The sequence below is a fragment of the Clavispora lusitaniae genome (genome assembly GCF_014636115.1).
Source record: "Clavispora lusitaniae strain FDAARGOS_655 chromosome Unknown tig00000003_pilon, whole genome shotgun sequence".
NCBI classification, from domain to species: Eukaryota; Fungi; Ascomycota; class Pichiomycetes; order Serinales; family Metschnikowiaceae; genus Clavispora; species Clavispora lusitaniae.
In genome coordinates, this window is record NW_027093975.1 from 1,173,711 (window position 1) to 1,189,637 (window position 15,927).

Genomic DNA, 15,927 nt, shown 5'->3' on the forward strand with positions numbered 1-15,927 from the left:
ACACCGGACTTTTGAACACAAGAATTTATTAATAACCACACATACATACAAAGGGAAAGAGCACCAACAGTCTTGCAGCATCCATGGAACAAGCCAGCCAGCCGCCGGGGGCACAGAAAAAAAAACTTTCCAGAGACACAACCACCAAAGGCAAATACTCGTTAAATGACTTTCAGATTCTCAGAACGTTGGGCACAGGGTCGTTTGGGCGGGTGCACTTGGCCCGTTCGGTCCACAACGGGCGATTCTATGCCATGAAGACGTTGAAGAAGGAGCGGGTTGTCCAGATGAAACAGGTGGAACACACAAACGACGAACGGCGAATGTTGAAGTTGGCGCAGCATCCGTTCATCATCCGCATGTGGGGCACGTTCCAGGACTGCAACAACTTGTTCATGATCATGGACTACATCGAGGGAGGCGAGTTGTTCCTGTTGTTGAGAAAGTCCCAGCGGTTCCCAACGCCCGTGGCCAAGTTCTACGCGGCCGAGGTGTTTTTGGCCATCGAGTACTTGCATAGCTTCGACATCATCTACCGGGATTTGAAGCCCGAAAACATTTTGTTGGACAAGAACGGCCACATCAAGTTGACGGACTTTGGCTTTGCCAAAGAGGTGGAGGACGTGACATACACCCTTTGCGGCACGCCTGATTACATTGCGCCCGAGGTTGTAGCCACGAAACCATATAACAAGTCCGTGGACTGGTGGTCGTTTGGGATTTTGATCTTTGAGATGCTCACAGGTTACACGCCGTTTTACGACCCGACGCCGATGAAAACGTATGAAAATATCTTGAACGGCACCATCACGTACCCTGACTACTTGCAGCCAGACATTTTGGACTTGCTCCAGAAGCTCATTGTCAAGGATTTGACGCAACGACTCGGCAATTTGCAAAACGGCTCTGACGACGTGAAAAACCATCCGTGGTTCAAGGAAGTGGTGTGGGAAAGGCTCCTTTCACGCGACATTGAAACGCCATACGAGCCTCCCATCACCTCCGGAGTCGGCGACACTTCTCAGTTTGACCGCTATCCGGAAGACAAAGACTTGGACTATGGAATCACCGGAGTGCCGGATCCATACGCAGACAAATTTGTGGATTTCTAGACGATATGCGTCTGCCGGACATCTTAGAGGTTGTCCAGTCGATTACCTGTTGCTACGGACTACCAGTCTGTTGACAGACCATAGTCTAGAACCCGCTCATGAAAACATCATCACTTGGGTGTTTGGCCACGTGCCATACCTTCATCATTTGCCAAGTACAATTGCGATCGCCGCCTATAGATCTAACGTCACAACGCACGCAAGTCGCTTACAGATCACTTTCCAAGAGTCTGAATTCAGTTTCCAGTCTCCGAATCCAGCTACACGCTTTTGAATTCATTTCCAAGGGTCTGAATCAAGTCTCTACTCACAGACCAGTACGCCATGGCCGCCCATTATTATTATCCTATTCTACCAGCCCACCGTTCACCACCCCACATTCATATCATTCTTCTCATCCACTCCTTAACTACCGCATGTCTAGACATACACGTTCATTCACAGCAGCGCACGGACCGCATCCAGTCGCCGCGCAAGAGTTCGTCGACTGAGGCTCGCCTGGCTGGGTCCGTGTCCAACAATTTGTAGAGGAAAAACCGCCGGAGCACAAAGTCGTCTTCATCAAAGTCCTCCTTGTCTGTTTCTTCAAACAACGTCTCGATGGGCGCAAACGACCCACGCCGCCGAATCGTCCACTCTTTTGTTTTGCGGTTGTAGTCTGCAAGCATGCGCAGATTGCAGTATTCGCCAAAAACTGCATCTTTTGCTTTCTTGTTTTTCTGTGCCGTGCTTGTCCAGAGCACCGTTGCTGGGTATACAAGCAGAACGTCTTCGTCGTGGGTTTTATCGTGCACAGAAACCAGGCAAAAATCGCCGTACCGCCCGCTAAAGTAGGAGCGCCGGAAGTTGAAAAGGGCCAATATGGCAATGCCTAGCGCCCAGCAGTCTTTCTTGGGTAATGAAACAAACGAAGCAGGTTCGTGTTCTTCGGGCGCCATATACGGTTCTGTTCCCAAGAGGCCCGAAGAAGTGGGCCATAGTTGTTCTTTGCGGTCCCATTTCGTGCGGAAAACCGACGACTTGCCAAAGTCAGAGAGCTTCAACGTGAGCGGTGCCCGCAGCTGCGCTGTCGGGGCGCCGTATGCAAGGAGCACATTTTCGAGCTTGACATCGCAGTGCGCCACGCCATGCTGATGCATGTACCAGAGCCCCGACGCCAATTGCTTGGCCATGCAGTCAATCTGTTCGATGCTAAGGTACTCCTGCGTGGCCACACACTTGCGGCAATACAGAAACAAATCACCGCCGCCCGTGTACTCCATCACCTGGCCCACTTTCAAGTCTGCATTGGCAGACGCAGACTCCGGCGCAAGCATCACAAGCAAGTCAAACGTCCGCACAAGGTTCTTGCAATTGAGTGTCAGCAGCAATACAAATTCGGACACTACACGGTCAATGAAGCGCTCGCGCAGCTCTGTGCTTTTATCGCGCCGCTGCAACTCTTTGATTGCATATTCCGCGCTGTGCTGCTTCCCGTCCTTGTCGACTTTTGCAGCCACGCGAATGATGCCGTATGCGCCGCGGCCAACCACTTTGGTTAGCACGCCGTACCGCTCTTCGAGCGTCGCATGTCCAACCAATGCTGCCCGTTGTGCTTTTGCGTCATGCGCCAGATCCATAAGCTGCGCTAGCCGCTTTCGGAGCGTGGTGATCAACTTTGTTTGTTCATCTCCAATTGCCGGTTCCGCCGCACGTGGGTCGGAGCGGTCCATAGACGGCGAGAGTCGGGGAATGTGGGCGCTGGAATGCAAAAGCGACACCGACGGCCGCAGTGCGTCGGGTTCATCACGCGCAGAACGCAGGAGGCCGCGGAAGCCCATGAATGTAGGGAACTGCGACGCATGCGACGTCTGGGGCTGAATTGCATGGTCATGCGTCACTTCCTCGGAGTCGGTGTCTGTGTCAGTGTCTGAATCGGAATCGGTGTCTGAATCCGTGTCTGAGTAAGAGTCGGTGTCTGGGTGAGATTCAGAACCTGGCTCTGTGCTTGGATTTGCTCTTGTGTTTGTGCTTGATATAGGCTTTTTAGTTTCCGTGGAGGCACCTCCTAGCATATTATATTCTTTGTCTGTGGCAGTTCCATTCGATGGACTTACTCGTAGGCTTGAGGTACGATTTTGGCCTCTCGCTCTGTCATCTCCATTTTCATCTCTTTTTCGATCCTCGTCTCGATCTCGGTCCCCTGCTTTATCTCTTGCATATCGGTCTGCTCCGCCGTCTTTAACTTGATCTGCTCTATCTTGCTTCTCATGATTAGGTGTTGCACTTCTCGACCTCCGGAGGCCAGCAGGCGACAATGTTCGAACCAAGGCGTTCCTAGAGCCAGAACCAGCCTCGTCGGGCAAAACTTTGGAAATGCTCTTTTTTCGTGAAAAGAGGCCCATGAAATAAGGTATCAGTGAGAAGGGCCGTCGGATGCGGCCCATGTACCCTGTGGATGTATGCAGTCTTCGGGGAACCAGAGTCGACGCCGAAGCAACGAAGATCACAAGGCAAAATATAGGGAGGAGAGAATAGGCATGGAGGGAAAAAACACAAATCAAAAGAAAAGAAAAAGAAAAAAGGAAAGCAAAGTGATTGTGAATGTGAATGAATGTGTGTATGCAATGTATCTAGAGAATGCTTTAAGAGTCTCAGAGGTTCGAGTGTCACTTATATAAAACTCAGGACACCTTGGATGCTTGAGAAACGCACACCATCTAAACAAGATGCAACTAGACCGGCAAAATATATACGAGGGAGCATCTTGCGAGATTCATCGTAGATTATTAGCGACAGCTAAACTTGGATGAACATTCCCCACTGATACATGCGATGTAGAACAAAGTACGCACGACAGAACGATGAAATGAGTTTTTGTCATAGAACTAGGCGCACACAGCCGATTTATTGTCAACTTTGACTTTTTTTCGATTTCTCCGGCGACATTTATATCACCTTTTTTGTCCCCCACTTGAGAATCTGGTCGTGGGACCTACTGCAGCTGGCCAAAGAACATGCGCAAAAAGCGCGCGCGCATAGACGCGTCAACTCCATGATGGGAAAAATCCACAGCGATTGCCTCCCTTGCTCGCTGTCAAAAACCAGCACTACCAAGCATCTCCTGTGTAAGATATATGCCTAGCAGCATGGGCTAGGCATCACATATAATCCACCCTAGCGCGACGCGCCCAATTCGTATCACTGCAGCGCTCAACGCGGCGCACATGCCTGCACCATTGCGAGAGCGTTGCGTCCTGCGCAAACCGTCCGCCAAAAGCCACGCACCCTTCTCCTTCGCTTCATCCTCTCCTCCTCAGGCCCCTCAATGTCCTCAATCTACACGTCGGACTTGAAAAACCACCGTCGGGCGCCGCCGCCCCCCGGAGCTCGGCCAGAAGCTCTGTCGCGCTTCAATTCTGCTCCCCGCAAGCACAGCGGCTGGGTGTACGTCAAAGACGACGGCATCTTCACTCTGTTCCGGTGGAACAAGCGCTACATGGCGTTTGGCGACCGCCTGCTCAACTTGTACAAGCAGGAGCCCGAGGATCCGGCCCGTGACATGGATGTTCTGTACCCACTCAGTTTGGTGAGTGCCATCAACTTGAAGCAGAATCTGGGGCCGTCCAAAGGTGCCCTGACGTTGGAGCTTGTGTTCAAAAGCGGCTCCAAGCCCTTGTTGGTTGCCGTGAAATCCAGCACAGAGTACTTGGACTGGCTCGACACTTTTAGCACAAAATGCCCTTTGGCGCAGATCGGGCTGGGCGGGACCGTTGCTGTGGGAAACACCGGCGTTTCAAGCCCCATCAACTTCACCCACAAAGTGCATGTAGGCTTTGACCCGGCCAGCGGCAGCTTCACCGGTTTGCCCGATGCATGGAAGAGTATGCTCCAGCACTCGAAAATCACCAACGAGGACTGGAAAAAGGATCCTGTGGCGGTGATTGAGGTGTTGGAGTTTTACTCGGACATAAGCGGGCTGGCACAAAACACGCCTGTGGCGCTGCCGGCGCTTTATCAAGGCCCTCCGCAAATGTCTAGCATTCACGATGCAGCGAAGCATGCGCCGTCGAAAACAGACGAAAAGAGCGCTGGTGCGCGGCTTGCGCCGAAGCCGCCCATGCCATACCACATGACGCAGAAGCAAAAGGAATCGGCGTCGCCGTTGGGCAACTTGCTTCAACAGAATAACGATTTGGTGCCTGTACGCCGGGCGCCGCCGCCTCCTCGCACTGACGCACTGCGGCCTCTGCAAAATGCGCATGCGCATGCGGTACAACAACTGCTGCTGCAACTGCTGCTGCTGCTGCAACTGCTGCTTCTGCTGCAACTGCTGCATCTGCAACAGAAGCCTCTGCTCCTGCAACAACATCCCCAGCGACATCAGCTGCCGCCTTCGACTTCCTTGCAGCGTAAACCACAGGGCGCTGCATATCCACCTCCTCGCACCTCTCCTCCGGCTCTCCCCAATGTGCATCCCAACGTGAAGATTCTGCCCGTGAAGGAGAAAACCCCGCCTTCTCGCGTCTCGCCCGACCTCAAACCGCTCAAATTGAAGGCATCCAATAATGCACAGACCAATGTTTCTTCCAAAGCGCCCGCCAAACTTGCCACGGGACCGGCGCAAACAAAGACAGCGAAACAAATCAAAAAGGAACGTGAAGCATTGAATAACCGCCAAGTTCTTGCGAAGTTGAAGACTGTTGTGAACAACAATGATCCATCCAATTTGTTCCGTATCATTCTGAAAGCAGGCCAAGGTGCCTCAGGTGAAGTTTACCTTGCCGAATCGCTAATTCCCGGTCAAAAGGGCAAGAAGGTGGCCATCAAACAGATGGATTTGCAGGCACAACCTAGCAAGGAGCTCATCATCAATGAAATTTTGGTGATGAAAGACTCCCAGCACGACAACATTGTCAACTTTTTGGACTCGTATTTGCGGGGCGACAATGATCTTCTTGTGGTGATGGAGTACATGGAAGGAGGATCTTTGACGGAGGTGATTGAAAACAACGAGTGCAAATTGAACGAGCGCCAAATCTCCACCATCTGCCACGAAACGCTAAAGGGTCTTCAGTTTTTGCATAAGAAGCATATCATCCACCGTGATATCAAGTCTGACAATGTTTTACTTGATGCCAAAGGAAACGTGAAGATCACCGACTTTGGCTTCTGTGCCAAATTGACCGACCAGCGTTCCAAACGTGCCACTATGGTGGGTACACCTTACTGGATGGCTCCGGAAGTCGTCAAACAAAAGGAATACGACGAGAAGGTCGATGTTTGGTCGTTGGGAATCATGACCATCGAGATGATCGAGGGCGAACCACCGTATTTGAACGAAGAACCATTGAAGGCCCTTTACCTCATTGCCACCAATGGTACACCAAAGCTAAAGAAACCAGAGTTGCTCAGCAACTCCATGAAAAAGTTTTTGTCCATTTGTCTTTGCGTGGACGTGCGGTACCGTGCTTCGACCGACGAGTTGTTGGAGCACCCATTTATTCAGTATAAGAGCACCAAGATTGAGGAGTTGGCGCCGCTCTTGGAGTGGAAAAAGCATGCGCACGACGAGCATTAATCCTGTTGGCTTTGATACTCGTCATGCTAACAGAGTCTATCTGAGCAGTTTCTACAATGTTCATAGACTGTCTTCTTGGATGTTCCTTGACTATTCACAGCGTGTGTTTAGGCTCATTGACAATCTGCAGCTTAATTGGTCCCAAGGACTCATACTGGCTGTGTTCATGACCAGTTTCCGGACTGTTCTTACTCACAATCTTAGTATTCATCACAGGCCACTGACAGTGTCGTCTATAGGCATTTGTCTATTGATTCTGGCTTATACATTTACTTGTCGTTAGGCATCGATTCTCGTACAGACAAGTTGGGCATTTCTAGAAGAAAATGTCCACGGCTACATACATATAACACCGGCACCAGAACTAAGCGTAGTAGTGGTCACTTGAATCGCGATCCGAGTGGTCTGTAGCAAAATGGTCAGCAGCCAAGTTTTGCTGGGCACTGCGGGCGTAAAGAGACGGCCGCAGCAAAAACTGGCTTCCTTGGACAGCATTCAAAGTGGGGGAGCCCAATGGGAATGGAAGAGTTTCCGAGCTGTAAGGTGACGCATGGAACCCGGGTGTATGCAAGTCCTCAGGGGTGGGGAATTGCTGGGTGAGCATTTGCAGCACGTGCGTCGACTGCTCGGGGACCTGCTGCATGGGAGGCTGCAACATGGAAGCATGCAGATGCAAAGTATGCATTTGCTGGGGCAACTGCAACAGAAGGTAGTCTAGCTGGCCCAGCGATGCGTACTTTTGCGGTTGGTGCAACGTGGGGAAGTAAGGAGGAAGCAGCAGCAGGAAAGGGCCTTGGGCTAGGTGCAGGACACCTGCCGCCGCTGCTGGTGGCTGCAAATAATGCATCATCAGGGCGGTCTCCTGCAGCAGCCACGCCATGGAATCTGCAGCCAAACGCAAATTGCTGTGGTCCGCCGAATCGTGCGCAATTTTACGCGGCTCCGCATCAGCCACCGAGAACACCAGCATATCCAGAAGCTGGTAGCTCGAGTCCAAAAAGTACTGTGCCTCATCGCCCGAAGGTGTTTTCCCTCCAAGCGACAGACACCCAACCGAGTCTGAAAGCCGCCGCAGCACATCAATGTGCGCAAGGTTGCCCTGCGTAGGTCTAGTCAATTTGCCCGAAAGAACATCGTGGGCCGAGTAATAGGAAATTAAATGCACCGTTTCCGACTTGGCCGCCGACGAGTCGAGCGCCACCGAAATGGTTTTCTTGATGAGGCCGTGGTCCTCCGCAGGGCGGATGGAGGCGCGCGCGCCCGCGCCCGGCCCAAATCGCCGCGGGAGCACCGACGCAAACTTGCGCGAGTTCTTGCGCCGCGCGTGTTTTTCGCGCACGCTCGAGGTGTCCAACTGGCGGTACACCAAAAAGCGGCCCAAAATGCGCGACGCCGACCACGAAACGCCGTCGGTCCAGCGCTTGATGCCCGAGCGCTCTTCAATGAACACGAAAACGTGGCCCAGGCGAATGAGCAGGTTCCGTTCGCGGTGAAGCGGGCGGCGCGAGACGGTGGGGATTTTTTTATCGAGCGCCGCTTGGATCACAAGCAACGCATCTTTGGTGGAGCCGATAAAGCCTATGTAGGAAGGCTGGAGCGCAGACATGGGCGAGCAAAGACCAGCGAATACTTGCAATTCTCGAGATAAGATGGAGCGCTAAAAGATGCGCGAAGCGTCTCGGGGTGGGGAAGTGAGACGGCGACGATTGCAATTGGGGTGGTGGTGGGTGTAGTCTTGCCAACAGCACACTTGCAAGCAGTGTTATCGGGGCGATAAGCACAAGACGATGTGGGGTTAGGAAACAAGTGAGCGAGCGCTGCAAGTCAGAGTTTGGTGCTATGGATCAAGATCAAAGAGAAAAGCTTTTGAAATCGAGGCTAGCAAAAGAAAGAACGAGCCAAAAGCTTGAAATTTCTCTTAAAGACAAAAGCCCCGAGTGGAGATGATCTCCACCAACAAAGATGCGCTATTTCTAGAAGGCACAGATGCGTTTTGGGTTGTGAAAATAGGGTCAGCCCAGATACCACAGCAAGGTGCAGATAAAGCGCTTTTTGGTGAAACCTGCGTTACAGGGGCAGGTGGAGGAGGGACAACGGACAGGAATTGATTTCCAACTACTGCTTGCCTCTTTTCTTGCGATTATTATTGGACGTGGCGGGGCAAATCAGCACGGCACCTTCTCTATATGTTCGTGGAGAAGAGTGATTAGCGAGAATTCCAAACATAGAAGCGAAAAAAAAAGAAATGGCAAGCGAACGGACTTGGATGCGTATAGTGTGAATACCCGGGGAACACCGTATTCAATGCACTCAAGATCGTTTTACATGAGGGCCCAGATGCTGCAGTGTTCTTCGGAAAAGGAATTTTTTTGCGCTGTGACATCTTCTCTCGCATCTGCTGTAGAAAAGTGCGTCCGAGTGACAATTGCGTTAGGTAGCCAGTTGAATCATTTGCCGGCTCTGAAACATCGTGAAAAGTTGCACTCTTTGAGCCTCAACACCCTGCTTCTATGGCCCCTAAGCAACTCTACTTTAACCATAAAATAGTTTAAATTTGGGTGCTGTTGTTGTGGCTCCCCTTGCTTTTGAGTTTCTCTACACCATACATGATGTATAAAGCTGCATTAGTTTGTGGATACGCAGGTGCATAGACGTCGAGAATTCGCAAATATGACACTTTCCGAGCGGCTGAGTTTGTTATGTTGCATATTTACTTGTTCCCAATTTCAGGACCTTCCATTTTTCCTTGGGGCCCTGTTTTTCACAGGCTACGAACGGCCGAGCTGAGTACGTATATTGTCACCACCGCATCGGTATGCATCCACATACATGATTAAAAGAAGGCCCACAATGCAAGACTTGCATAGGCTTTGGAATTGTCTCAAACGGGAAGAAACGAGCGGATCACCTTGAGCTACATTGAAGCGTTACCGTCAAGTTAGTTGTCTGGGAAATAGTAAATCTTGTTTAGCAATAAGAACCGCTAAAGCTTATCTGCTGGTGCCAATGCATCTCACCTAGCCCATTTTTAAAGTTTAAGAAATTTCATCTCCGCACAAGAGCGGCAGAACATTGCATGATCACTGAATGGAAAAAATAATGCGCCGATCTGCAGCAGGCATGTGCAGTGCATAGACATCGGGCCGAGGTGACCTATGACTTGTCATCTGTAGTCTTGTCGTGTTTTCTGAGACGCACAAGAGATGGACAGCAAACCATGCGCATACGGGGCGAAGTGGGCCAATAAGAACCGCGAGCGGAGAAGCAAGTCCGAAGAACAGCAAACAGCTCGAAAACTTGTCATAGAGTGGGAGGAAGGGCTAAGAAAAATGCTGCGCAACCGAAGCTGAAGCATGTACAAACAGGAGTAGCGATTGTTGATGGGGATGCATATGAAATCAAGCCTAGTCGGCGATCGAACAACGGATTCCGTATTTTAACTGGCGTACAGGTTCGGAAATGCCAGCCGGCCGCATATAGAAGCCATGCATGGAACAATGGCATAATCTAGCCCGCCGTGCCGATACGGAGCACATTTCCCACAACAATGGATAGCGCCCACAGAGGCAGGACATGAGCGAGAAGAAGCAGGACACGAGCGAGAAGAAGCAGGAAATGGCGAAATGGCGAAATGGCGATGCATGCGATGCGAGAAACGCCAACATGCAAAATGGAGTGATATTCGCCAGCAAGTCTTGGCTCTTTAGGCGAATGGGCGAGTGGTGCCGTGTCAAGTGATTCCGGTCACCTGACGGCGTCAACCCCACGATTACGGAGCCCGGATGAAAGTTACGGAAAAACCCATGCCATACTCTTCGTGCCACGACAGCACTAGCACGGCCAGCCCGACAGATAAGCGTCCAGCCCGACAGATAAGCCCATGTGCGCGGAAGAGAAAAGCACACGAAGGCGCATGGATCGAGTCCTGCCTACGCACGTTTAATAGATTCGTATCGAAATTATTCATTTGTTGTTTGTTCTGTTATGGTTCTTCTGTTAGTCGGTTCGTTTTCACTGTCATTTTCGTTTGCTTTCTTCTTTTTTCTCTTCTTTCTCTTTTTTCACTTTCTTCTTTATTTCTCTTTTTTCTCATTCTTATCGTGCCCCTATTCGAGTCTTGTGACTCCGCAACAATCTCTATGCACACTGGCTGAGCCATCATCCGCCCCTCAATGGGCGGAGACATTGCCTACTGATACTCCCACAACTTATCACCTTTATAACCTGTTGCCGCTGCCCTCTGTCTTTCCCCTCTGATGGCCCAGGTTGAGTATAACAAATACCTCCCCTCGTACCGCTCGCTCTTGACCCCCAATGCCAAATACGACTATCGCACGCATCTGCTTGTGGAGCTCTCGCAGCAGGACCTCAAGCGCATCGAGTCCCGCTTCCAGCTCGAGCCGCCGCCGCCTTCGAAGTTCAAGATGAAGTACCAGTCGCTTTTGGGCGAGGTGTCGCGCAAGGCGCTGCGGCTCTCGATGCGGGTCCAGCTGAATTTGCACCCGCCCCAGCAGACGCTCAAGGCCACTAAACACTTGTGGCTGCGGTGCAAGCTGTTTGGCCAGCTCCCGCTCGAGATCCAGATTCTTGTGTTTTCGTTTGTCGACGACCCGCACGCCTACCACCTGTGTTTGTTTGCCAGCAAGCGCTTCTACCAGTTGGCCAAGCCCATGCTTTACCGCAGCGTCTCGTTTGTGTCGACATACCGCTTTGCCCAGTTCGTCACGTGTCTCCGCCTCAACCCGGCCACCGGCACCTATGTCGAGCGCCTTGACCTCTCGGGGCTCAAGCCGGGCGTCCAGGAGGAGGACTGGGACGACTGCTCGAACCCGGCCGCCACGCTTGCGGGCTGGCGCGACTGGAAGTTCAAAAACAACCCGTTGTATGCGTTCCACCTGGCCGTGTTGACCAAAACAGTCTCCAACTCGTCGGTGGCGCTGGTGCCGTCGCAGAAAAAGGGCAACTTGGCCAAGTACTTCAAGAAGCGGCGGCGCTCGTCGCCGCCGTTGTACGAGAAGCCCGAGGCGCCGCACCCGCAGGCACACCACCTGCTGCCGCACCCGACCATCAACCGCTTCCTCCTCAGCTATTCCACCTCCAAAGACGTGCCCGTAGGGTATGTGATCCACGTGATCAACTTGTGTCCCAACCTCGTCGAAGCAGACTTGGGCAACTTGTCGTTGCTGACAGACTACCGCATCTCGCTGCCCTACGCCCACAAGTACCAGCCCTACGATCTCATGCACAACTACCACAAGGACTTGCCCAAAATCGTCGAGTCCATTCTGCCTCTCGCGCAGCCAGCGTCCTTTAACCCGTTCCAGGAGACGTTTCCGCCCACAGCACCCGATTCCCTCGAAGCGTCTTCTGTGTCGTCTGTGTTTTCGCTCAACTTTGCCAAGCCCGTCCGCAAGTACAACAGCTTGCTTCCGCCGCTTCCCAACTCGGCTACGGAAATGTCCTACTTGTCACGTGCCGACGGCCGCATCTACTTGAGCGACTTGAATGTCAAGGCCATCAACACTTTGCACCTTGAAGTTGTCCATGAACGCGACATTCTCCGATGCTTGGCCGCACGTGGCCACCGCGTGCGCTCCATCAACTTGTCGTCGCTGATTTGGCTCAATGCCAAGTTGGTGGCGGACTTTTTGTTGGAGATGTTGGCACGTGACTTGGACCGCAAGTGTGTCAACGGCAAAGACTTGTGGCTTTTCCAAGGCCACTACTACGATGTAGGCGAGCCGCTCGAGGGCCGCGTGGAACCCAGCAGGCTGGGTTTGCAACTCCTCGACTTGTCCGACCTGGGCATGAACAAAAACTTACCGTGGGCACAGAAAATCGACATGGCCACCCCACGGGGCCGCCAACTCGTGCAGAGAATAGTCAACGACGAGTTGCTCTCTTCGTTTGAGGAGTATGTGATACGCGAGAGACAACGCCGTGGCCGCATTGGCGAGAATTATTTCTCGTAGCTACAAAATGTCCCAACATTCAGGTCATCACCGTTTCATGGATCGGCACAGGCCGAGGCCGGCGACCTCGAACAGCAATGGTTTTAGAGTTGGCGGATAATCTGCGCCTGTCTTTCAACTGTAGCCTGGCACGTGTTAATGCTGCGTCGGCTTCAGGATGAAAAACAGGCGTGGAAGAAAAAAAAGTCATTACGCTGGGGATGCGCGCGTTTATATAGTTTGGTGGTGTGCGCACGACTACTGTCCATTATGAAGCCATATGAATATACAAGTATGAAACGGATCTTCAGTAGGCGTGGGAGCTTAGGCCAAAGTGTTGAAGCGTCTTGGCCTCTGCATTGAGTAGTGGCAACAGTCGAACGCCGAAACGATGTAAATTCAAATTTTATCGAGAAACGATGTAAATTCGGACATTTAATCCAGGAAACGATGTAAATTCTGACCTTTAAAGGGCATGTTATATAGAATCAAATTCTTTTGTTATTCTTAGCATATATGTGCAATGTCAAACGTAAAATGCATGGGTCCTATCTCCCTTTGAAGTTAATGAAAAAAAAATAAAGAAAAATTAAAATTATAATGAGGAAAAAAAAAAAAAAAAAAAAACCTTATCAGTGCTTCAAAACTTCCGTCGTGAAGTTTGAGTTTCTCTTGTTTAAGGTTTGAGTATCGTCTTGTTTAGGTGCCAGCCATGCAAACATGCTTTTGATGTATTTTTGCAAAATGCGGAAATTGTGCGTTCATGCACTTGGAAGAATAGTTTAAACAGCTTTCATCTGGCGCTTCAAGTAAGATAATCTTCGTGCTTGGGTATTAGATCGATGAATGATCATTGACTAGGGTATTTGTACATCAGATCCATATTTGTAGTTTCAAAGATCGATCTTTATGAACAGACCTTCTGTACCTATTCTGGTGCATTTGGTACAGTTTGCATTTTTTATTGGTTGATCTGTAGTAATATAAGCGCAATATATTTGTTGTCTGATAATGAAGGGGACCTCAATTTCAAACAGTTCATCAAGTGAACTAATGAATCAAATATAGAACTAAAATGAAGTACATGATATCTAGCTGACTGGGGGTTGCCTAATAGACCAACTTGTAAAGAATATACTTTTGGACACTTTTCTAAGATAACCCCAATAATTACATGGTGGAAGAAAATTGGCACAAAAGCAGGTACGAAATACTTCCACATACATGACGAAAATAAATCAAAGTCAAAGCTAATCTGACGGAACATGGCCAAAAATTAAAGTTAAGAACGGAAGCGGAATATCACAGTGGACAAACTTAGATTGTGCAGCCAAATAAGCAGTGGGACACAAAACCTAATTGCTATGGGAGATAGATCTGTTCCATACAAGCATATTGGGGATGAAAGGCTTTTTGGTATGGTCCTGTGGAAACTGGAGTAGTTCAATACGAGGTGGGGAAGTCTTTCACAAAACACCTAACTGGGCCTTCATCGAGCTCAAGAACAGATGGTTTGAACATCGTCTTGTTGGCAGTCGGTACCGCATGTCATAGATGCATTAGATATGGGATTTACTTTTCTGTTATTTCTGTGGTTTTCAGCTTCACTCATTAATTATACCTCAAAGCATGCTTCCTAATACTTCATAAAGTATAATTCATCTTAGTTCCTGATCACTATTTTGATCATTCATTGATCATTTCACTGATCATTTCATTATTTTAGCGATCACTATTTCATTGATGATCATTTCACTGATTGTTAGTTTCTTAATCATAACTCGTTAATCATTACTTCATTAATCATTACTTCATGGATATTTCTTCAGCAACCATTACTTCCTGATTCATTAACTCATGATATTTATCTATTATACTTCTTTATCAAATAATACTTAACCACGCATACCTGAATGCATATTACCTCTTTTCAGTATGCCCATATTCGCGCCTTGTACATCCGTACCGCGAAAAACCGCTTTCCTCCGTTACAACTCTTCTTCATGTCAGATTTGTCGTCGCAGCTTTCTGCGTTCAAAAACCGAATCAGAAGCGGGGCTTCTGTGGCGGTGAAAAGAGCCGTGACGCCAAAGCCGGTCAAGACCCCCGAACCTCCCAAGAGAAGTGGCGATTCCGACTTGGCCCAAGCCATCAAGCGCCAGAGACAAAACGACTCGGCGCTTTCTGGCGCCCACTTGTCGACTCGTCTCCATTTGGCCGTGGAGTACATCAAGCTGCAAGATGCGCCTGTGCCCATTTCGAAGTTGCAGGGCTACCTCTCGTTTGACATTTCCGATACGCTTCTTCCCCTCTTGAAGGAGATTGACCGGATCAAGTACGATCCGGCAAACAACACTTTGGAGTACATGTCGCTTCACAACATTGGAAACGCCGAGGACTTGTTGAATTTCTTGCGGCTGCAGCCAACGTTCAAGGGCACGTCAGTCAAGGAGCTTCGTGACGGCTGGTCCGGCTGTTTGGACGCGATCGCCGAGCTCGAGGAGGAGAACAAGATCATTGTTTTGCGCAACAAGAAGGAGAACGCGCCGCGCCTCGTGTGGGCCAATTTGGGCGGCGAAATCGGCACGGTGGACGAGGAGTTTGTCGAGATGTGGTCGAAAATCCGTGTTCCGGACAGAGACAGCCTCTACCAGGCGTTGATTGACAACTCGTTGAAGCCTACAGGCGCGGATCCACACGAGCTCAAGAAAAAGCCCCAGCAGCAGGAGCGCAAGCAGCGGAAAGCCAGACGGGGCAAGATCACAAACACCCACATGAAGGGCATTTTGAAGGACTACTCGCAGCTTGTGTAACTACGGATGTGGTGTTATTACGGAATAAGCGGCGGAAAAAGAGGATAGGAAATCCCTCAAGGAACTGGATTGAAATTGCCACGGGCGATAATAGAGCTGTCGGCACGAGCCAAGAGGTTTGCTGTTCGACAGTCTGGATTTCATTTACATTTTGATTTAGCATATGGCCACAGCCAAATATATAACAAAACAAGTATGGGAGCCAAGAGCATTTACGACAATTAATCATCTTGCAAGAATGAATAGATGCACCTTACTTTCTATGAAGGACATGGAAGAAAATTAGGACTATAAAAGTCCGTACTGCCCAACACTTTTCTCGCTTAGATAATAATATAGTCGAGATTGGCTACGGAATATGGGAGATTGCACACGGTCCAGGATTACAGATTTCAAAATGGCTTTACATGTACATCAAATATTGTAGATTAGTAAACGGTTCTGTTCGCAAGACAACAGACAGCGAGAATGAGAACCATTGAGCACACCTC

The 15,927-nt window shown here is 50.1% G+C and overlaps 6 protein-coding genes across 6 annotated transcripts; 4 read left to right on the forward strand and 2 right to left on the reverse strand. All coding sequences in view use genetic code 12, as the record gives it.

The window, feature by feature from the left end:
• Positions 1-83: 83 nt before the first annotated feature.
• On the forward strand, positions 84-1,112 carry TPK1 (cAMP-dependent protein kinase catalytic subunit TPK1; the record flags this gene model as incomplete). Its single annotated transcript, XM_002619367.2, has 1 exon — positions 84-1,112. One exon carries the CDS (start codon positions 84-86, stop codon positions 1,110-1,112), a length of 1,029 nt encoding a protein of 342 aa, XP_002619413.1.
• A 434-nt stretch (positions 1,113-1,546) lies between these two features.
• On the reverse strand, positions 1,547-3,538 carry FOB63_000546 (Protein kinase domain family protein; the record flags this gene model as incomplete). Its single annotated transcript, XM_002619371.2, has 1 exon — positions 1,547-3,538. The coding sequence occupies one exon, from the start codon at positions 3,536-3,538 to the stop codon at positions 1,547-1,549; it is 1,992 nt and encodes a 663-aa protein (XP_002619417.2).
• An 881-nt stretch (positions 3,539-4,419) lies between these two features.
• Positions 4,420-6,672, forward strand: CLA4 (serine/threonine protein kinase; the record flags this gene model as incomplete). The annotated part of the gene is made up of 1 exon (XM_002619372.2): positions 4,420-6,672. The coding sequence occupies one exon, from the start codon at positions 4,420-4,422 to the stop codon at positions 6,670-6,672; it is 2,253 nt and encodes a 750-aa protein (XP_002619418.2).
• Positions 6,673-7,036: 364 nt separating this feature from the next.
• Positions 7,037-8,278, reverse strand: WOR1 (transcription factor WOR1; the record flags this gene model as incomplete). Its single annotated transcript, XM_002619374.2, has 1 exon — positions 7,037-8,278. The coding sequence occupies one exon, from the start codon at positions 8,276-8,278 to the stop codon at positions 7,037-7,039; it is 1,242 nt and encodes a 413-aa protein (XP_002619420.2).
• Positions 8,279-10,928: 2,650 nt separating this feature from the next.
• FOB63_000549 (uncharacterized protein) lies at positions 10,929-12,644 on the forward strand (the record flags this gene model as incomplete). Its single annotated transcript, XM_002619375.2, has 1 exon — positions 10,929-12,644. The coding sequence occupies one exon, from the start codon at positions 10,929-10,931 to the stop codon at positions 12,642-12,644; it is 1,716 nt and encodes a 571-aa protein (XP_002619421.2).
• Positions 12,645-14,536: 1,892 nt separating this feature from the next.
• Positions 14,537-15,436, forward strand: FOB63_000550 (transcription factor TFIIE subunit; the record flags this gene model as incomplete). The annotated part of the gene is made up of 1 exon (XM_002619376.2): positions 14,537-15,436. One exon carries the CDS (start codon positions 14,537-14,539, stop codon positions 15,434-15,436), a length of 900 nt encoding a protein of 299 aa, XP_002619422.2.
• Positions 15,437-15,927: the final 491 nt, after the last annotated feature.